The sequence below is a fragment of the Macaca mulatta genome, chromosome 20 (assembly GCF_049350105.2).
Source record: "Macaca mulatta isolate MMU2019108-1 chromosome 20, T2T-MMU8v2.0, whole genome shotgun sequence".
Taxonomy (NCBI): Eukaryota; Metazoa; Chordata; class Mammalia; order Primates; family Cercopithecidae; genus Macaca; species Macaca mulatta.
In genome coordinates this window covers 30,438,113-30,461,746 of record NC_133425.1, presented here as the reverse complement: position 1 = coordinate 30,461,746, position 23,634 = coordinate 30,438,113, and the positions used below count along the sequence as shown (strand labels likewise).

The following is a 23,634-nucleotide window of genomic DNA, read 5'->3' as shown; positions in this document are numbered from 1 at the left end:
GTTTGGTAATAAATAAATAATTCTCAAATTTCCTGTTGTGATCCATCATTTTCTTTTCCATTTGAAGACAGGTACACATACATGCATTTCTGCCTGTACAGTTCTCTTACACCTTTTTCTTTCTATGTTAATACATCTATATATTCCATTCAATGCAAGTGAAAGCAAAGAAGAATCTCTAAGTATTCAACTGGACTGAAAAAGGGCATGTGCAAAGAAAAATACTGAATAACATTTTATAAACAATGATTCAGGATTTTAAAAGTATGACTTTTAAGTATACCCCCATATAATCTTTATTACAATTGTCATAGTACACCAGTAGCTACAAAAAGCAGGAAATAATACAAAATAGTAACCATGAGAATATTATCAATATTATTAGAAGTTTAAGTCCTCTGGAAAATTGATATAAAGCACATTTACAATCTTTCAGATACGAGTTTTCACTTTCCTCTGATATCTGTGAAGATGTTTTTATTTTTAACACATCAAGTAATATTCAAGATTACTACTTCATTGTACTATAAAGGTTTGCCAGTATTTTAAATAACTGACCAGTATTTTTCTACTTAAGGAACAATTGATGTAATAAATAAATTCAGAGTATTCCTCTTTTACTTTAGTATAGAATAATAATGCCCTAAATATGTACTATATGCTTACACACATTACTGTTTTATGATTCAAACACAAAGAGCCTCTTTAAGATTTTCTTCATGTATTTTACATTTGCCATTAAACTTCCATGAAAATAAATTGATATTAATGACGTTCATCTACTATAGAACAACCTCTCATAGCTCTGATGTAGAAAAAATAGACTATATGTTTTTATGTAAACACTAAGCATTAAGGTATAAAAACTAACTTGAGAATTGAATTATAATTTGCTTTATACAAATTTCAAATGTTTTCAATACAAATAATGTGCTCACTGAATAATTACTTGTCCAAACATCAATGCTTTTGCTCATTTGAAACACATAACAAAATAACTGCTTTGGCTTTCAAGTAATCCTCCATAACAAATACTGTTATTTAATTTTAAAGTCTGGGGATGTGTGCTTTAGTCCTTTTTTGTGTAAGTCCTGACACATTCAGATTTGAGTTCTGATTAAATACTTCCTCCCATTTATTCAATCTGTAAGTTGTTTCCCTATAAACTCTACGGTGATTTTTAAGTTCTAAATTTTGGATAAAACTCTTTTCACATTTACTACAACTATAGAAATTCTCTAGTATGAATTCTCTTATGTCGAGTAAGGGTTGAGCATCGATTAAATAATTTGCCACATTCTTTACATTTGTAGGGTTTCTCTCCAGTATGAATCATCTGATGTCGTCTAAGGTTTGAAGACCGGTTAAAGGAGATGCCACAATCCTTACATATATATGGTTTCATTCCAGTATGAGTTATCTGATGCACAGAAAGACATGAGGAATGAGAGAAAGATTTGCTACATGCTTTACATTTGTAAAGTTTTACTCCAGTGTGAATTCTCTGATGTTTAGTAAGGGATGAACTACAGTTAAAGGCTTTGCCACATTCTTTACATATGTAGGGTTTCTCTCCAGTATGAATTCTTTGATGTTGAGTTAGGCGTGAACTACAATTAAAGGCTTTGCCACATTCTTTGCATTTATAGGGTTTTTCTCCAGTATGAATTCTCTGGTGGACAATAAGACTTGAGGAACGAGAGAAAGATTTACTACATGATTTACATTTGTAAAGTTTTTCTCCGGTATGAATTCTCTGATGTTTAGTTAGGTACGACCTACAGTTAAAGGCTTTGCTGCATTCCTTACATTTGTAGGGTTTCTCTCCAGTATGGATTCTCTCGTGCTGAGTAAGGGCTGAAGACACTTTAAATGATTTACCACATTCTTTACATTTGTAAGGTTTCTCTCCAGTATGAATTCTCCGATGCACAAGAAGATTTGAAGAATGAGTAAAACATTTGCTACATGCTTTACATTTGTAAAGTTTTTCTCCAGTGTGAATTCTCTGATGTCGAGTAAAATACGAACTAGAATTGAAGGCTTTGCCACATTCTTTACATTTGTATGGTTTCTCTCCAGTATGAATTATTTGATGTTGAGTAAGGTGTGAACGATGGTTAAAGGCTTTGTCACATTCTTTACATTTGTACGGTTTCTCTTCATTATGGATTATCTCATGTATTCTTAGACTTGACAATTTACTAAGGATTTTCTCACCATTATTACATCTGTGTGACTTTTCTCCAATATGGATTCTCTGAGGCTGAGTATGTTTTGATGACTGCATAAAAGTTTCCACACATTTATTACATTTGGCAGACTTTTCTTGAATAAAGATACTCTGACGGACATGGTTGGTGCATTCATGAAAGGCTTTCTCACATTTTTTACATTTGCAATGGTTCTGTAGCAAATGAGTTTTCTGATGTCTTCTGGGGCTTATTCCTTGGCTTAATGTTGTATCAGATTTATTGTACTGATTTTTCTCTGTAATACAAATATACTGGTAATTATTTAGGGTAGAGTCCTGCTTAAAGGCTGTCAAAGTTTTATTACATGTGTGATGTTTTCCCAAATTATCTATTCCCTGACATTGATTAAGCAACGATGAATGAATGAAGACCTTTCTATATTGATCACAGGCAGAACAAGGTGTTATTTGTTGGTGAAACAACAAAGGACCCATCAAATTGATCATATTTAGAAATCACCTCCTCATTTTTAAATCTCTCCTTTTCAGAAATATTTGCCCCAACATTTACTCCAGTTCTACATTTTAATTGGTTTAAATGATTATTTGAAACATGGACTAAGTCACTATTTGGATTATCCAAATTTTCTTTTAAAGAAAAGGTATGTTTCAAAAATTGATGTCGGCATTTACTTACAGAAACACATGGTTTAGAAAAACCAACTGACACAGATTGAGTTTTTTCATGTTTTTGACCTCCTGTAACAATGATGTTTTTGTTACAGGTAGTTGTCTTACATTTTTTTTTTGTATGTCCATCATAATATCTGTTGTGACCTTCACACTTACCCTCACTTTCCCACTCTTTCCTTAAGTTTAGATTCTGAGGGCCACAGCTCCCATATCCATCCAATATCACTTTTTGGAATGATGCTTCTATGAGCTTCTTTCTTAAGAGGCCTTGAGTATCATGAGAAAACATATCTGAAAGATACCAAAAGTTTAAAAAATTCCAATTACTAAATTCAGGTGAAAATACTTTATAAATCTAACACACAGATTATACCGCATAGAGAACACCATGATAGTTGAATCAAAAACTTGAGGCCCCTTTGTTTTCTCAATTGATATATGAACTTAAATATAATAGGATGACTAAAGTCAGTTGAGTTTGCAGCACCTAGGTGAACACAAAGCCAAGAATGGTCGCATTTAGAAGGAAGAAACTTCGTTGTATTTGTGCACCACAGCACAGTGCAGTTACACAAAAACTTTTCGTATTCTGTTTCACTCTCAGGAAAGAAAAACAAAAGGAGTAAAACATACGTCCAAAGTTCTGGATTATTCTGGGGTGATCTAAAGTCTGGCCATTGCTTCCTTTAACATGTGGTGCAGGAGAAAATGGTGACATAGTTGAAATGACAGGTCAACTGAGAACAAAGATGAATGCTTGTTACAACAACAGAGAGATAGTAGTGCCTATGACACTTACCAAAGGGGGAGATTAAAGGCTCCTAAGAGAAAAAGAAAAAAACAAACCTTTTTAATAGGAAAATACACACAGTAGTCTAGAGAAGAAACATCCTGACAACAGTATGAAGAATCTCCCAGAATGACTAGAGTGCCTGATGGGTATCAGTTTTCACCTATACAAATTCATTCCATAATAGACAGAATAGGAAGCTGTTTCTTACTTGATCAAAATATCAACAAAATCACAAAACATCAAAGTAACCAAAACACATGGCTCAATAAAAGGACCAAAATGAAAGTGAATCTAAAGAAGTAGAAATCTATTAACATATTAACATCCAAGTGAAGCTAGAGAAGTAGAAATCTATTAACTAATTTTAAAATAATTTAAAATATCTATCTTTGTCTTATAGACAAGGTCTTGCACTGTCACCAGGCCACAGTGCAATCATAGCTCACTGAAACCTCGAATTCCTGGCCTAAAGCAGTCACCCTACCTCACTTTCCCAAGTGGCTATGACTACAGGAACGCACCATCACATCTGAATAACTTTTTTAATTCTTTGTACAAACAGGGTCTTGCTAGGTCATTCAGGCTAGTCAAAAATTCCTGGCCTCAAGAAATCCTATAGCCTCACACTCTCAAAGTGCTGGGATGAATCCAGCAACTGAACCTGGCATTCTATGTTTTCTTTAAGAAATGAGAATATTAATCCAACAACCATACAAAAGGACAAGGATGTATTACATAATGATAAAGGGTTCAATTCAACAAGAATACTTACATATGCTAAACACCTAAGCACCAAACTTTGGACTGAGATAAAACAAGTGATTCTAGTACTGAGAAAAGAATTAGCCACATAATAACAGTGAGGTATTTCAACATCCCATGGACATCATTAGATCACTGAGGCAGAAAATTAACAAAGAAATTTTGGACATCAATTCCAAACGATCAACTGGACCTAACAGGCATCTACAGAATAGACCAACTGGACCTAATAGGCAATATTCCACCCAACAACCACAGAACACACACATCCTTCATATGCACACAGGACATACTTGAAGATTGACCCTATATGCTCAGCCAGAAAGCAAGTCTCAATAAATTAAAAAGAAAAAAATCATACCAACCATACTCTTGGACTAAAATAGAATAAAAACAGAAAACAACAAGAAGATCTCTCAAAACCACAGAAACGCATAAAAATTAAACGATTGGCTCCTCAAGACCTTTTGAGTAAACAATGAAATCAAGGCAGAAATTAAAAAGTTATCTGAAGTTAGTGAAAACAGAGAAAACACATACCAAAATCTTTGGGACACAACTAAAGCCGCAATAAAAGAAGCTTATAACACGAAATGCCTACTTCAAGAAGTCAGATCTCAAATTAATGATATAACATCACTTGTAAAGAAACTAGAAAAAGAAAAATAAGCTGAGCACAAATGTAGAAGAATAGAAATAACTAAAACCAGATAACTGAATTAATTGAGACCACAAATTCCTTACAAAGCATCAGCAAAACCAAAAGTTGGTTCTTTGAAAGGGTAAACAAGATTGATAGACCACTAGCTAGGTCAACAAAGAAAAACATTAGATCCAGATAAGCACAATCAGAAACAACAAAGGGGACATTACAATCAACCCCACAGGTATACAAAAGATTCTCAGAGACTTATGAAGACTTCTATGCACATAAAGTGGAACATCTAGAGGAAATGGATAAATTCCTAGAAACATACAATCTCCAAAGATCGAATATGGAAGAAACTGAAACCCTGAACAAACTAGTATCAAGTTCTGATACTGAATCAGTAATAAAAAATTTACCAACCAAAAAACCCCTGGACAAGATGGATTCACAGCTAAATTATACCAGAAGTACAAGGAAGAGCTAGTATCAATTCTACTGAAACTATTCCAAAAAATAAGGAGGGACTCCTCCCCTCTCATTCTATGGGGCCAACATCACTCTGTTACCAAAATCTGGTAAAGACACAATGAACAAAGAAAACTACAGTACAATATCTCTAATGAACACAGACAGAAAAATCTTCAACAAAATAGTAGCAAGCCAAATCCAGCAGCTCAAAGTTAATTTATCTCAGTTAACTAGGCTTTATTCCTAGAATGCAAGGTTAGTCTAACATATGGAAATTTAAAAATGTGATTCACCACATAGAATTAAAATTCAAAAGCTAGGCGCAGCACCTGTAATCCCAGCACTCTGGAAGGCCAAGGCCAGTGGATCACCTGAGGCCAGGGTTTCGAGACCAGCCTGGCCAACATGGTGAAACCCTGTCTCTACTAGAAATATAAAAATTAGCTGGGTGTGGTGGCACATTCCTGCAGTCACAGGTACTCTGGTGACAGAGGCATGAGAATCATTTGAACCCAGGAGGCGGAGGTTGCAGTGAGCTCTCCAGCCTGGGGGATAGAGTGGGACTCTGTCTCCAAAAAAAAAAAAAAAAAAAAAAAAAAAAAAAAAAATCACCATTTCAATATATATGAGGTAAGCTTTTGATAAAATTTAACATCCCTTAATGATTTAAAAAAAAAAAAACCCTCAACAAACTAAGCATTAAAGAAACATACCTCAAAACAATGAGAACCATCTATGAGAAACCCACAGCCAACATACTAACCAGACAAAAGCTGGAGGCATTCCCCTTAAAAACAAGAATGAGAGAAGAACGCCCACTCTCACCACTTCTATTCAACGTGGTAATGGAAGTACTAGCCTGAAAAATCAGTCAAGAGAATGAAATAAAAGGCATCCAAAGAGGAAATGAAGAAAGTAACATCATCTCTGCTGATAAGATTCTACACCTGGAAAGACTGTGCCAAAAACTGATAAAGAACAGTAAAGTTTCAAGATACAAAATCAAAGTACAAAATCAGTAGCATTTCTATACACCAATAACATGCAAGCTGAGAGCCAAATCAAGAACATAATTCCATTTACAATCACCACACACACAAAGAAAAAACCAAATACCTGGGAATAGATCTAACCAACAAGGTTAAAGATCTCTACAAGGGGAACTATAAAACACTGTTGAAAAAATTATAGACAACACAAACAATTGGAAAACATTCCATGCTCAAAGAAGAATCAACATCTTTAAAATGGCCATACTGCCCAAAGCAATCTAGAGATTCCATACTATTCCTATCAAACTACCAATGTCACTTTTCACAGAATTAGAAAAAAACTATTCTAAAATTCATATGGAACTAAGTAAGAGTCCAAATAGCCAAAGCAATCCTAAACAAAAGAAAAAACCAAAGGCTTCATATTATCCAACTTCAAACTATACTATAAGCCTACAGTCACCAAAACAGCATGGTACTGGCACAAAAATACACACACGGGGTAGGGCCAATATGGCTGACTAGAAGCAGTAGCATTCAGAGGCTCCCATTGAAAAGAACCATAGTAAGTGTGTGAATCCTTCACCAGCAACCAAGGTATCCAGGTTCTCCCATCAGAACTGACTAGGAGGCTGGCATGATCCACAGAGAAAATAACAACAGTGTGGTGCAGCAGCCCACCTGAGAGCCACACAGGGGAGGAGAGCCCTGTCCTGCCAGCCAAAGGAGTCAGTGAGTGAGTGTGCTACCCAACCAGAAAAATCATGCTTTTTCCAGGGAACTGTACAACCCACAGATCGGAAGATCCCACTCATGAACTCATGCCACTGGGGCTTACCATCCCAACCCTGCAGCTGCACAGATTCTCACCAGTCTCTCAGCTGGAACCTGCTTAAGCCTACAGAGCACCTGCAGGGAGGGGCGACAAGCACCACAGCTGCATCTGCCTGCTGTCTAAGCCATTTGAGCTCCTTGGCAGAGGGGCAGCAGCCAGCACTGGGACTCACAACTGCATAACACGCTAAGCTCCCAGGGTGAGGGAAAGGCAACATTCACCTCTATAGCTCCAGGCTGTGCTTTTCCCCTCCTGGAGTCAGGGAGGCTGCATGGCTTGGTCCCAAGATGTGTCTCCGACAGCCCAACACACTGGCTGGGGCAGACCGCAGCCAGAGTGCCTCTTCAGGCCTGACCCTGTCCCATCCTTCCTCACTGGGCAAGGCTTCCCTGCAGGAACTCCAATAACTCCAGCCAGAGGCTCAGGGAAAAAACCCAGATCTCACTGGGCGCGAGCCCCTAGTGGGAGGGGTGACGGCAGTCTCTGCAGATCAACAGACTTAGTCTTTCCTCCTGGTAGTTTTGAGGAATCCAGGCAGCCCAGACAAGTGGGTTTTTCCCCAGCAAAGCACACCCCCTCCACCAAGGGACAAAGTGCTTCGTTAAACAGGTCCTATTCCATGTGCCACCCAACTAGGTGAGACCCTCCAACAGGGGTTGTCAGACACCCTATATATAAGATTGCCAGTAAGCAATCTTACTGGCATCAGGTTGGTGCCCCCCAAGTTCAGAGATCCCAGAAGGAGCAAGCACCCATCTTTGCTGTTCTCCAGCCTCCCTGAGTGACATCTCCAGGCACAGGAGTGAACCAGATGAACAGGGCCAAAGTGAACCCCCAGAAAATGGCAGTAGCCCTATAGAAGTGGGACCTGACCATTGAAAGAAAAACCAACAGAAAGCAACACAACAGCATCAACAACAACAAAAAGCCCCCACAAAAACCCCATCCAAGGGTTAGCAGCCTTAAAGATCAAAACTAGACAAACAGAGAGGAGAAAGAATCAACAAAAAAATGCTGAAAACCCAAAAAGTCAGAGTGTCTCTTCTCCAAATGATTGCAACATCTCTCCATCAAGGGCATAGAACTGGACAGAGGATGAGACAGAAGACTTGACAGAAGTAGACCTCACAAGATGGGTAATAAAAAACTACACTGTGCTAAAGGAGCATGTTCTAACCCAATGCAAAGAAGCTAAAAACCTTGATAAAAGGTTAGAGGAGCTGCTAACTAAACAGTTTAGAGAGGAACATAAATGACCTGATGGAGCTGAGAAACACAGCATGAGAACTTCATGAAGCACACGCAAGTATCAAAAGCCAAACCAACCAGGCAGAAGAAAGGACATCATTTGAAGACTACCTTGCTGAAATAAGGCATGTAGACAAGACTAGAGAAAAAAAATAATAAAAAGGAATGAACAAAGCCTCCAAGAAATATGTGACTTCACAAAAAGACTGAACCTATGATTGATTGGAGTACCTGAAAAAGATGAGGAGAATGGAAACAAGCTGGAAAACATACTTCAGGATATTATCCAGGTAAACTTCCCTAACCTAGAAGGCATGCCAACATGCAAATTCAGGAAATACAGAGACCACTACTAAGATACACCATGAGAACATCAACCCCAAGACACATACTCATCAGATTCTCCAAGGTCGAAATGAAGGAAACAATGTTAAGGGCAGCCAGAAAGAAAGGCCAGGTCACCTAAAAAGGGAAGTCTATCAGACTAACAGTAGGCTTCTCAGCAGAAACTCTATAAGCCAGAAGAGATTGGGGGCCAATATTCAACATCCTTAAAGAAAAGAATTTTCAACCCAGATTTCATATCCGGCCAAACTAAGCTTCATAAACGAAAGAGAAATAAAATCCTTTCCAGACAAGCAAATGCTGAGGCATTCCATTACCACCATGCCTGCCTTGCAAGAGCTACTGAAAGAAGTACTAAATATGGAAAGGAAAAACTGGTAAAAGCCACTGGAAAAACACAAAAGCATAAAGACTAATGACACTATGAAGAAACTGCATCAACTAGTGTGCAAAACAGCCAAATAGCATCATGATGACGGGATCAAATTCACACATAACGATACTAATCTTATATATGGGCTAAACATCTCATTAAAAGACACAGACTTACAAATTGGATAAAGAGTCAAGACCAATTGGTATGCTGTCAGGACACACATCTCATGTGCAAAGACACATATAGGCTCAAAATAAAAGGATAAAGGAAAATTTACCAAGCAAATGGAAAGAAAAAAAAAAAAGCAGGGGTTACAATTCTAGTCTCTGATAAAATAGACTTTAAACCAACAAATGTCAAAAAAGGCAAAGAAGAACATTACATAATGGTAAAGGGAACAACTCAAAAAGAAGAGCTAACTATTCTAAATATATATGCACCCAGTACAGGAGCACCCATATTCATAAAACAAGTTCTTAGAGACTTACAAAGAGATGCAGACTCCCACACAATAACAGTGGGAGACTTTAACACTCCACTGTCAATATTAGACAGATCAACGAGACAGAAAATTAGCAAGGATATTCAAGACTTAAACTCAGCCCTGGATCAAGTGGACCTAATAGACATCTACAGAACTCTCCACTCCAGATCAACAGAATATACATTATTCTCGGTGCCAGATGACACTTATTCTAAAATTGACCACATAATTGGAAGTATAACACTCTTCAGCAAATACAAAATAACTTGAACCGTAACAGTCTCGCAGACCACATTGCAACCAAATTAGAACTCACGATTAAGAAACTCACTCAAAACCACAAAATTACATGAAAATTGAAGAACCTGCTCCTGCATGACTCCTGGGAAAATAATGAAATTAAGGCAGAAATCAAGAAGTTATCTGATACCAATGAGAACAAAGAGACAATGTACCAGAATCTCTAGGATGCAGGTAAAGCAGTGTTAAGAGGGAAATTTATAGCACTAAATGCTCACAACAGAAAGCTAGAAAAATCTCAAATCAACACCCTAACATTACAATTAAAAGAGCTAGAGAGGCAAGAGCAAACTAATCCAAAAGTTAGCAGAAGACAAGAAATAATCAAGATCGGAGCAGACTTGAAGGAGATAGAGACATGAAAAACCCTCCAAAAAATAAATGAACCCAGGAGCTAGTTTTTTGAAAAAGTTAACAAAATAGATTGACTGCTAGCTAGACTAACAAATTAGAAAAGAGAAAAGAATCAAATAGAAACAATAAAAAATGATAAAGGGGATATCACCACTGACCTCACAGAAATAAAAACTACCACCAGAGAATACCATAAATACCTCTACACGAATAAACTAGAAAACCCAGAAGAAATGGATAAATTCCTGGACACATACACCCTCTAAGACTAAACCAGGAAGAAGTCAAATCCCTGAATAGACCAATAACAAGTTCTGAAATTGAGGTAATAATAGCCTACCAACCAAAAATTGCCCAGGACCAGATGGATTCACAGCCTAATTCTACCAGAAGTACAATGAGGAGCTGGTACCATTCCTTCTGAAACTATTTCAAACAATTGAAAAGGAGGGACTCCTCAATAACTCAGTTTATGAAGCCAGCATCATCCTGGTACCAAAACTGGGAAGAGAGACAACAAAAAAAGAAAACTTCAGGCTAATATCCCTGATGAACACTCATGTGAAAACCCTCAATAAAATACTAGCCAACTGAATCCAGCAGCACATCAAAAAACTTATCCACCATGATCAAGTTGGCTTCTTCCCTGGGATGGAAGGTTGGTTCAACATAAGCAAATCAATAAACGTAATCCATCATATAAACAGAACCAAAGACAAAAACCACATGATTATCTCAATAGATACAGAAAAGGCCTTTGATAAAATTTAACATTCCTTCATGTTAAAAACTCTCAATAAACTAGGTATTGATGGAACATATCTGAAAATAGTAAGAGCTATTTATGACAAACCCATAGCCAATATCATATTGAATGAGCAAAAGCTGGAAGTATTCCCTTTGAAAAGCAGTACCAGACAGGGATGCCGTTTCTCACCACTACTATTCAACATAGTATTGAAAGTTCTCGCCAGCGCAATCAGGAAAGAGAAAGAAATAAAGCATATTCAAATAGGAAGAGAGGAAGTCAATTTGTCTCTGTTTGCAGATGACATAATTTTATATTTAGAAAACCCAGTCATCTCAGCCAAAAAATTCCTTAAACTGATAAGAAACTTCAGAAAAGTCTCAGGATACAAAATCAATTTGCAAAAATCCAAGCATTCCTTTACAACAACAATAGACAAGCAGACAGTCAAATCATGAATAAACTCCCATTCACAACTGCTACAAAGAGAATAAAATATCTAGGAATACAGCTAACAAGGGATGTGAAGGAACTCTTCAAGAAGAACTACAAACCACTGCTCAAGAAAATAAGAGAGGACACAAGCAAATGGAAAAATATTCCATCCTCATGGATAGGAAGAATCAACATTGTGAAAATGGTCATACTGCCCAAAGTAATTTACAGATTAAATACTATTCCCATCAAACTACCATTGACATTCTTCACAGAATTAGAAAAAAAAACTACTTTAAATTTCATATGGAATCAAAGAAGACCCCATATAGCCAAGACAATCCTAAGCAAAAAGAACAAAGCTGGAGGCATCACGCTACCTGACTTCAAATTATACTAAAAGGCCACAGTAACCAAAACAGCATGGTACTGGTACCAAAACAGACATATAGACCAATGAAACAGAATAGAGACCTCAGAAATAACACTACACATCTACAACCATCTGATTTTCAACAAACCTGACAAAAACAAGCAATGGGGAAAGGATTCCCTATTTAATAAATTGTGCTGGGAAAACTGACTAGCCATATGCAGAAAACAGAAACTGAACCCTTTTCTTACACCTTATACAAAAACTAACTCAAGATGGACTAAAGACTTAAATGTAAAACCCAAAACCATAAAAACCCTAGAAGATCTTGTCAATACTATTGAGGACAGACATGGGCAAAGACTTCATGACTAAAACACCAAAAGCAATGGCAACAAAAACAAAATTGACAAATGGGATCTAATTAAACTAAAAAGCTGGTTACCTACAGAATGGGAGAAAATGTTTGCAATCCATCTACCTGACAAAGGTCTAATATCCAGAATTTACAAGAGACTTAAACAAATTTACAAGAAAAAAACAAACGACCCCATTAAAAAGTGGGCAAAGAATATGAGCAGACACTTCTTAAAAAAAGACATTTACGCAGCCAACAAACATGTGAAAAACATCTCAACATCACTGATCATCAGATAAATGCAAATCAAAACCATAATGAGACACCACCTCATGCCAATCAGAATGACAATCGTTAAAAAGTCAAAAACAACAGATGCTGGCCAGGCTGTGGAGAAATGGAAATGCTTTTACACTGTTAGTTGGAATGTAAATTAGTTCAACCACTGTGGAAGACAGTGTGGTGATTCTTCAAGGATCAAGAATCAGAAGTACTATTTGAACCAGCAATCCCATTACTGGGTATATACCCAAAGGAATATAAATCATTCTACTATAAAGACACATGCACATGTATGTTTGTTGCAGCACTATTTATAATAGCAAAGACATGGAACCAACCCAAATACCCATGAATGATAGACTGGATAAAGAAAATGTGGTACATAAACACCATGGAATACTATGCAGCCATAAAAAGGAATGAGATCATGTCCTTTGCAGGGACATGGATGAAGCTGGAAGCCATCATCCTTAGCAAACTAACACAGGGACAGAAAACCAAAACACTGCATGCTCTTGCTTATAAGTGGGAGCTGAACAATGAGAACACATGGACACAGGGAGGAGAGCAACACACACCAGGGCCTGGTGGGGGTTGGGGTTTGAGGGGAGGGAACATAGAGGATGGGTCAATAGGTGCAGCAAACCACCATGGCACACATATACCTATGTAACAAACCTGCATGTTCTGCAAATGTATCCCCCATTTTTTTTTTTGAGGAAATAAAGAAAAACAAATTTTTTTAAAAAAAGGACACATAGACCAATGGAACAGAATAGAGTACCCAGAAATAAATAGAGGCACACACTTACAATCATCTGATGTTCCACAAAGTCAACAAAAACAAGCAATAGTGAAAGGACTCCCTATTTAATAAATGGTTCTGGGATGACTGACTAACCACATGCAGACAAATGAACATAGACTCCTACATTTCACCATATATAAAAATTAACTCGAGATGATTAAAGATTTAAATTCAGAACCTAAAAAATCTAAAAATACTAGAAGAAAATCTGGCAAATACCATTCTAGACATTGACTTTGGCAAAGAATTTACGGCTAAGTCTTCAAAAGCAATTGTAACAAAAACAAAAATTGACAAATGGGACCTAATTAAAGAGTTTCTGCACAGCAAAAGAAACTGTGAACAGAATCGACAACCTACAGAATGGGAGAAGACATTCACAAACTATGTACCTGACAAAGGCCTAATTCCAGAATCCATATGAAATTTAAATTAACAAGAAAAAAAAACCATTAAAAAGTGGGTAAAGGGCAAGAGCAGACACTTCTCAAAAGAAGACATACAAGCAGCCAATAAGCATATGAAAAAATGTTACACATCACTACCCATAAGAAAAATGCAAATCAAAACCACACTGAGATACCATCTACACCACTCAGAATAGTGATTATTGAAAAGTCAAAAAACAGATGCTGGCAAGTGCCAGCAGTAAAGATAATACTTATACACTGCTGATGGGAATGTAAGTAAATTAGCTCAGTCACTGTGAAAAATAGTTTGGAGATTTCTGAAAGAACTCAGAATTACCATTTGACCCAACAATTCTATTACTCAGTATCCACCCAATGGAAAATGAATTGTTCTACCAAAAAGTCAATGCACTCCTATGTTCATCGCAGCACTATTCACAATAGTAAAAACGTGAAATCAGCCTAGGTGTCCATCAATGATGGACTGGTTAAAGAAAATGTGGTATGTATACACCATGGAATACTATGCAGTCATAAAAAAAACAAAAAATCATGTCCTTTGCAGCAACATGGATGCAGCTATTATCCTAAGTAAATTAACACAAGAATAGGAAACCAAAGACCATGTTCTTATAAGTGGGAACTAAACATTGGGTACGTATGGACATAAAGATGGGGAAAAGACACAATGGGGACTCATAGGGGGCAGTAAACGGAGGAAGCAAGGGCTGGAAAACTATCTATTGGGCACTATGCTCATGATCTGGGTGATGGGATCATTCAGACATCAACCAGCGTCTTGCAATATATCCACGTAATGAACAAACACATGTATACCTTGAATCTAAAATAAAAGTCAAAAATATATTAAAAAAAAAAAAGAAACAGAAAAAAATGGGGTCTTACTCTGTCACTCAGACTGGAGTACACTGGTACAATCATAGCTCAATGTAGCCTAGCCTCAAATTCCTGGGGTAAAGCAATCCTCCTGACACAGCCTCCTGAGTCACTGAGACTACAGACACATGCCACAACAACTAATTTAAAAAAAAAAAAAATCTTAGACACAGAGTCTTGCAATACTGCCCAGGCTGGCTTCAAGCAATCCACCTGCCTTAGCCTCCAAAGTAGCTGGGATTAAATGCACATGCCACTGTGCCTAGCAAAATATCTATTTTAAAGATGCTCAACGAGGTAAGAAGAACACAAACAAAAGAAGACAAAAATGCATGAAGAAAATGAGCTTATGAACAAAGATTAAAACTATAAAAAGACAAAGTATGGAGCTGAAAAATAACTAAATTTAAGGATTCACTAGAGGGTTTAACCACAGACTTGATCTAACAGAAAAATAACCCAACAAGCTTGATTTAGGTCATTTGAAAGTATATGGTCAGGACAGCAAAAAGAAAAAAACAGAGTGTCTAAGAGACTAATGAGATACTATTAAGTAGACCAATGCTGAGACCAGCTCGGTCGTGGCGACTCTAACCCAGCAATGCTAGAGGAATTAAAGATACACACACAAAAATATAGCATGTGGAGGGGGAAATCAAGGGTCTCACAGCCTTCAGAGCTGAGAGCCCCGAACAGAGATTTACCCACATATTTACTGACAGCAAGCCAGTGATAAGCATTGTTTCTATAGATTATAGACTAACTAAAAGTATTCCTTACAGGAAACAAACGGATGGGCTGAAATAAAGGGATGGGCTATGGCTAGTTATCTGCAGCAGGAGTGTGTCCTTAAGGCACAGATCGCTCATGCTATTGTTTGTGGTTTAAGAACGTCTTTAAAGCAGTTTTCTGCCCTGGGTGGGCCAGGTGTTCCTTGCCCCGATTCCGGTAAACCCACAACCTTCAGCGTGGACATCATGGCCATCACAAACATGTCACAGTGCTGCAGAGATTTTGTTTATGGTCAGTTTTGGAGCCAGTTTATAGCCAGATTTGGAGGCCTGTTCCCAAAAGGCCAATTTACTCATAATGGGAATTCTAAAACACAAAGAGAGAGAAAAGAGTAGAAACTTTATTTGAAGAAACGATGGCTGAGAATTTTCCAAATTTGAGGGAGAAAATGGCCTAAAATTTAATGAAACTCTACCAACTCTTAACTAGTAGCAACACAAAGAGACCCACAACAAGACACATTATAATCAGAGATTCAAAAGTTACAAACAAAGAGAATTTAGAAGCCAGAAAAAAAAAAAAAAAAAACTGTGACTTGGCATATGCAAGGCCCATTCCTAGGATGACCAGCAAATGTCTCAGCAAACAATCTCACAGGTCAGAAAGTTGAAGAATGATATAGTCAAAGTGCTGAAAAATGACAACTACCAATCAAGAAAATGTTTTCTGCCAAAACTATCCTTTAAAAATTTTGAAATAAGGAATATTCAAAATCAACAAAAGCTGAATGAATTCATATCTACTAGATCTTTTCTAAAAGAACTGCTAAGTAGAGGCAGTTTTTCACACTGAAAAATAAAACGACAGTGAGTAGTAACACAAAATTATATAAAAATATAAAGTATTCTGATAACAGTAATTATATACACAAATAAAATATTCTGTATTATAATGATGGTGCATAGAATACTTTTAATTCTGCTATCTATTTGAAAAGTCAAACACTTTAAAATAACCATAAATCTGTTCTAATGGATTCACAATATAAAGTGATATAATTTGTGATATCAATAAAATACAATGGAGAGTTCATAAAGAGGCAGGATTTTTATACACAATTAAGGTTAGCAGCTTGAGGTAAACTGTTAAAACTTATAGATGTTTCACATAGTATCTATGGTAACCATAAAGCAAATACCTATAATAGATACACAGAGAGAAGTGGGAAAGGAATTAAAACATGTCACTACAAAAATCAACAAAACACTAAGGAAGATAGCAAGAGAGGAAAACAGGACTAAAATAGATACAAGACCTAAAACAAAAAAGTGAACAAAATGCAATAGTGAGTCATTCCCTTTCAGTAATTACTTTCCATATAAATGAATAAATTCAAAAGACATAATTTGGCTGAATAAATTCAAGAAAAATGATCCAACTCAATGCTTTCTACTGAAGGCCAACTTTAGATCTAAGAATGTACATAAGCTGAACATGAAAGAATGGAAAAAAAAAAATGCCAAAAGTAAAATACTGTCATATTAGTTAAAATACATGTTACATCAAAACATGTTACAAGAGACAAGAAAGAGCATTATGTAATTATAAAAGGGTTCATTGTCCAGGAAGCTATAATAAATATTAACATATACGCACCTAACATTACACCACTCAAATATATACAGCAACTAGCAAACTTTTACAGAATTGAAGCAATAAATAGCCAGCAGTACAATAGCAGTAGGAGACTTTCATACTCCACTTTCAGTAACGGAAAGAATAAAAGAGACGAAAGATCAGTAAGGAAATAGAGGACTTGAACAACACTATAGACCATTAGACCTAACAGTCATATACAGAACTAACCATTCAACAGCAGAATACACAATATCCGTAATCATACATGGCACATTATCACTGATAGACAACCTGTTAAGCTGCAAAAAAAGTCTTACCAAATTTAAGCAGATGACAATAACACAAAGCATCACTTCTTACTACAACAGAATAAAACTAGAAGAACAGAAAGAAAAATGGCATGTCCAAGAATATGTGGAAACTAAACTCTCAAACATACTCTTGTTCAAAATTTTGAAGACAACACTGTTAAGATGTCAATACTACCTAAAGTGATCTACAGATTCAACGTACTCTCCATCAAAATATTAATGGAACTTTTTGCACAGTATTAAAATAATCTGAAATGTCTATGGAATCTCAAGAGACCACAGATGGATAAACAATCTTCCACAGATGGATAAACAATCTTGGGAAAGAAAAACAAAGAGGCATCATACTTTCGGATTTCAAAATGTACTACAAAGCTATTGTACTCAAAACAGTGTGCTACTGACATAAAGAAAAATAAAAGATGAAACAGATTGAAGAATCCAGAAATAAATGCTCGTGTATATAGTAAACTTATATTCAACAAAGGTTCCAAGAATTCACAATGAGAAAAGGGACAGTCTCTTCAGCAAATAGGATTGGGAATACTGGAAATCCACAGGGGAAAAAATAAAGTTGGACCTTACCTTGCACATTTACAAACATGAACTCAAAATGGATGGACTTATTTTTCATAGCTACTGTAACTCGCATTTTCTATTTTCTTTTTCAGATGGTTTTCCATCAGCACACAGAGATGCCACTGATATTTCTATGTTGATTTTGTATCCTGCGATTTTACAGAACTTGTTTATTAGTTCTAACAGCTGTTTGGTGTCATGTTTATGTTTTTATTATATACAAGGTCATACTGTCTGTAAACAAGGACGATTTCATTTTTCCATTCCAATTTGGATGCCTTTTATTTCTTTCTCTTGACCAATTACTCTGGCTAGGACTTCTAGTACTATCTTGAATAGGAGTGGTGAAAATGGGTATCCTTATCATGTTACAGATCTCAGAGAAAAAGCTTTCATCTTTTCCCTGTTTGGTATATTAACACTGGTTTGTCATATTTATTGTGTTGAGATACATACCTTCTATACATAATTTGCATAGCGTTTTCACTATAAAGAAAGTTAAAGTTTGTTAAATACTTTTTTGTGCATACAAATAACTACAAAAAATTAAATACCCAGCAATAAACTTAAATTAAAAAGTGAAAAATCTCTATACTGAAAATCATAAAACATGGATGAAAAAATGCAATACACGTGAATAGATGAAAATATACTGTGTTTATATATTGGAAGAATATTATTAAAATGGGCCGGGCACAGTGGCTCACGCCTGTAATCCCAGCACTTTGGGAAGCTGAGACGGGTGGATCACCTGAGGTCAGAAGTTCAAGACCAGCCTGGCCAATATGGTGAAACCCCGTCTCTACCAAAAAACTATAAAAATTAGCTGGATGTGGTGGTGGGTGCCTGTAATCCCAGCTACTTGGGAGGCTGAGGCAGGAGAATCATTTGAATCCAGGAGGCGGAGGTTGCAGTGAGCCAAAATCGTGCCATTGCGCTCCAACCTGGATGACAAGAGCAAGACTTGGTCTTAAAAAAAAAAAGAATATTATTAAAAGGGGCATGCTACCCAAAGTGACCTATAGATTTAATGCAATTTCTATCAGAATACCAATGACATTCTTCAAAAAAATAGGGAAAAAAAAAAAACTAAATGTACATGGAACCACAAAATACCCTGAATAGCCAAAGCAATGCTGAGCAAAAGGAACAAGGCTCAAGGCATCACACTACCTGACTTCAAAATGTACTACAAAGCTACAGTACCCCAAACAGCATTATACTGGCATGAAAACAAACACATAGACCAATATGCCCAATGAGTCCGTAAATAAATTCATGCACCTAAAGCTGACTGATTTTCAACAAAGATGTCAAGAACACACTTTGCGGAAAAGATAATCTCTTTAATAAATGGTATAGGAAATATTGAGTATCCATATGCAGAAGAGTAAGACTAGACCCCTAACTCTCATCACATACAAAAACCAACTCAAAATGGATTATAGACTTAAACGTAATGCCCTAAACTATGAAACTATTAGATGAAAGCAGGGCAAATACTCTACAACATTGGACTCAGAAAGACTTCAAAGCCAAGGCAACCTAAGCAAAAATAGGCAAATGAGATTACATCAACCTAAAAGACTTTTGCATATGAAATGACATAACATAGTGAAGAGACAATGTAGACAACAGAAGAAAATATTCGCAAATGATACATAATGACAAGAGGTTAATATCAAGTATATAAGAAATTTGAACTCTGAAAATGAAACAAACATACAATTCAATTTAAAACCGTGCCACAGACCTTCATAGACATTAGTGAAAAGAAGACATACAAATGCCCAAAAGGTACATAAAAAGATGCTCAACATCACTAATTATCAAGGGAATGCAAATATAAACCACAATGAGATACCACCACACTCTAGCTAAAATGACTATAATCAAAAAGACAAAAAATATAACTTAAACAAGTATTGGAGAGGATGTGAAGAAAAAGGAACACATATATACTGTTGATGGGACTGTAAAGTAGTATGGCCACTATAGAAGAGTATGGAGGTTCCTGAAAAATTAAAAACAGAGCTGTCACATGATTTAGCAATTCTACTATTGGGTAATATACCCAAAAGAAAGGAAATCAATGTGTCAAAAACACAGCTGCTTTCCCATGTTTACTGCAGCACTCTTTCTAATAGCCAAGATATGAAATCAATCCAAATGTACAGGAAGAGATAAATGGATAAAGAAAATGTGGTGTAAATGCACAATGAAATATTATTCAGCCATTAAAAAAAGAATAAAATCTTGTCCTTTGCAATAACATGGATGAACCATGAGATATTATGTTAAGTGAACAGGCTATATACAGAAAGATAAACCCTTCATGGTCTTACTCAAATGAGTAACAAGAAAAAGAAAGAAAGAAAGAGAGAAAGAGAGAGAGAGAGAGACAAAGAAAGAGAAGAGAAGAGAAAGGGTGGGTGGGCAGGGCACAGTGGCTCACACCTCTAATCCCAGCACTTCGGGAGGCCAAGTCGGGGATCATTTTAGTTCAAGAGTTCAAGACCAGCCTGGCCAATATGGTGAAACCCCATCTCTACTAAAAATACAAAAACTTAGCTGGGCATGGTGGCACGTGCCTGTAATCCCAGCTGCTCGGGAGGCTGAGGCAGGAGAATAGCTTGAACCCAGGAGGCAGAGGTTGCAGTCAGCTGAGATCACGCCACTGCACTCCATCCTGGGTGACAGAGCTAGACTCTGTCTAAATGGAAAAAAAGTTGATATAAGCAGAGAGTATAACAGTGGTTACCAGAGACCGAAGGGGGAGGAATAGAAAGAGGTTAACAGGTATAAAGTTACAATTACATAGGAGAAATAAGTTCTGGTGTTCTATTACACAGTATGATAACAATGGTTAATAGAAGGGTATTGCATATTACAAAATAGCTAGAAAAGGCCAGTCACAGTGTTGCATTTCTACAATCTCTGCACTTTGGAAGGCTGAAGCAGGAGGACCACTTAAGGTCAGGAGTTCAAGGCCAGCCTAGACAATGTAGTGAGACCCTATCTCTGCAAAAATTTTTAAAAATTAGCCAGCCACGTTGGCACATGCCTGTAGTCCTAGCTACTTGGGGAGCTGAGGCAGGAGGATCACTTGAACCCAAGAGTTTGAAGTTATCGTGAACTACAATTGTGCCACTGTACTTCAGTCTGGGTGACAGAGTGAGATCCTGTCTCTACAAACATTAAAATTTAAACAAAAAAAAAAAACAGCTAGAAGAGAAACTTGAATGTTCTCACCACAAAGAATTATCAAATACATGAGGTTATGCACTAAACACTCTGATATGATCATTATATAACACACACATATATATATAAAATTGTACCCCATAAATATGTACAATTAACATTGTATCAATTGAAAAAGTGAACTAAAACTTAAACATAAAACCTATAAATATAAAACTCCTAGAAGAACACAAAAGGGGAAAGCTTGGGCATGAAAATTGGTCTTGGCAATGATTTTTTGGATATAATATCAAAGGGTGAGGCAACAAAACGCAAGAACATACACATGGTACTATATCCGTTTATCCAAAATATTCCAAACATATTCAAAACAGAACATGGAATAGACGTTTGCACACCCATGTACCCTGCAGCATTACTCCCAAAAGACAATACCCGGAAGCAATCAAAATGTCCCTTATTGGATGAGCCGATTAAACAAATGTGGCACACGTACACAACAGAACATTATTGAGCCTTAAAAATCAGAGACATTTCGACAAGTATTATAATACGGACAAACTTTGAGGACATTACGTCAGGTGAAATAAGATAGTTCAAAAGAAAGAGATGCTGTTTGATTACACCTATATAAAGTATCTACAGTAGCCAAACTCATAGAAACATTAAGCAGAATGGTGCTCTTCAGGAGCTGGAGAGAAGTGTGGAAAGGACAATTTGTAGTTTAATGGGTATTCACTTTGACTTCTGTAAGATAAAAATGATCTACAAACCTCTTGTAAAACAATATGACTATACTTAACACTAATAAACTGTACACTTAAAAATGTTTGAGATGACAATTGTTATGTTTTCACCATAAAAAATTTGACTACCTAAAAGAGATAGTCATCAAATGTTTCAAAAATCAGTTTCAAAGAACAAAAGTGTTCCTCTCACATAATTATATAGATCCAAACAATGGATTGTGAATTTAAGATTATTTCCGGCCGGGCGCAGTGGCTCACGCCTGTAATCCCAGTACTTTGGGAGGCCATGGTGGGAGGATCATGAGGTCGGGAGGATCACGAGGTCAGGAGATGGAGACCATTCTGGGAAACCTCGTCTCTACTAAAACTACAAAAAATTAGCCCGGCGTGGTGGCGGGTGCCTGTAGTCCCAGCTACTTGGGAGGCCGTGGCAGGAGAATGGCGTGAATCTGCGAGGCGGAGCTTGCAGTGAGCTGAGATTGCGCCACTGCACTCCAGCCTGGGCGACAGAGCTAGACTCTGTCTCAAAAAAAAAAAAAAAAAGGTTATTTCCTTAACTACTCATCTAGACAGAATAAAGCAATCATTAACAGCTGAGAAAAAAAATATACACAAGATAAGTCATGAACAAAGTAGAGGCAATATTTATACAGGTGAAAAACACATAGATTTTTAAATAAGCAACAGACATACAGCTAATTCATATATAAATTAAACATCATATTGTCTTAAAGTCTTACAGAGTTGAAAATTATCATCCAACTCATAATATCAAAGTTACAAACAAAAATACAATTAACTGATCTAAGGAAACATATATGAAAAAAACACAATCATACAGAATAACAAGAACAAGAGAAATTTTAGTGCATAAAATAATGAATACAACATAGTCTATTAATAATAATCCTTTAGATATTTGCAATTATCAACTGTGTGCACCCATGAAGAAAAGGCATTTTGAATCATTGCCATTCAATGAATGGCAGTAAAATGTCACAGAAAATGCATTATAATCACCAATAATTAGCTCTAATGAGAAAATTTTAATGAGTAAATATTTAAAAGACACTAGGAAAATTTCTTTATCATGTTATCAATATATTGGTGCTATTCTTACACAAAATATAATGGCTATGATAAAGTCTTTAGAAGCTAAGAAAAGCTTTATATTTCCAAATCAAGGAACAACATAAATGTTGCAAAATACGGTGAGAATTGCTAAAATATAATGTCAGTATTTCTAATTAAATTATACATCAGTTAAATATAAAATGGATATAAACCTTAATAATTCTTTTTTGCTTGCAGTAAACTTAAACTTACAATCAAACATATTAAAAAATATGTGGTGCCCACTAGTAATCTAATTTACATCTTACACAATGTGTACATTCGAGTATTTTGTTTCAGAATTTTTGAATCCAAAAATCACAAATTTGATACATTTTCAAGAGTGAAACATATAGGATTAGAAAAATAAGCAAGATGACAGACTAGGAGGCCCCCATGCATATTTCTCACAACATAATGTGGCAGCCGTGCCAAACACAACTGCCTTTATGGGAGCTTTGTGATCCAGGTGAGAATTTCTCATGCCCAGCTGGAGCCCAAGAT

At 36.4% G+C, this 23,634-nt stretch overlaps 1 protein-coding gene across 11 annotated transcripts in view; it reads right to left on the bottom strand.

Moving 5' to 3' along the window:
• Window positions 1-23,634, bottom strand: part of LOC714758 (KRAB domain-containing protein 5) — a 50,370-nt gene that overhangs the window by 7,465 nt on the left and 19,271 nt on the right. For 9 of the 11 annotated variants that reach the window (XM_077986023.1, XM_015126037.3, XM_077986025.1 and 6 more), the window contains 2 exons: window positions 3,044-3,178; window positions 268-2,490 (listed from right to left, as the gene is read on the bottom strand). In XM_077986023.1, the coding sequence (XP_077842149.1) occupies window positions 1,226-2,490; window positions 3,044-3,178 (1,400 nt within the window). In that variant the 3' untranslated portion in view covers window positions 268-1,225. Of the gene's footprint in view, window positions 1-267; window positions 2,491-3,043; window positions 3,179-23,634 lie in introns of those variants that run through there. The other 2 variants (XM_077986030.1, XM_077986029.1) reach the window with 1 other exon arrangement.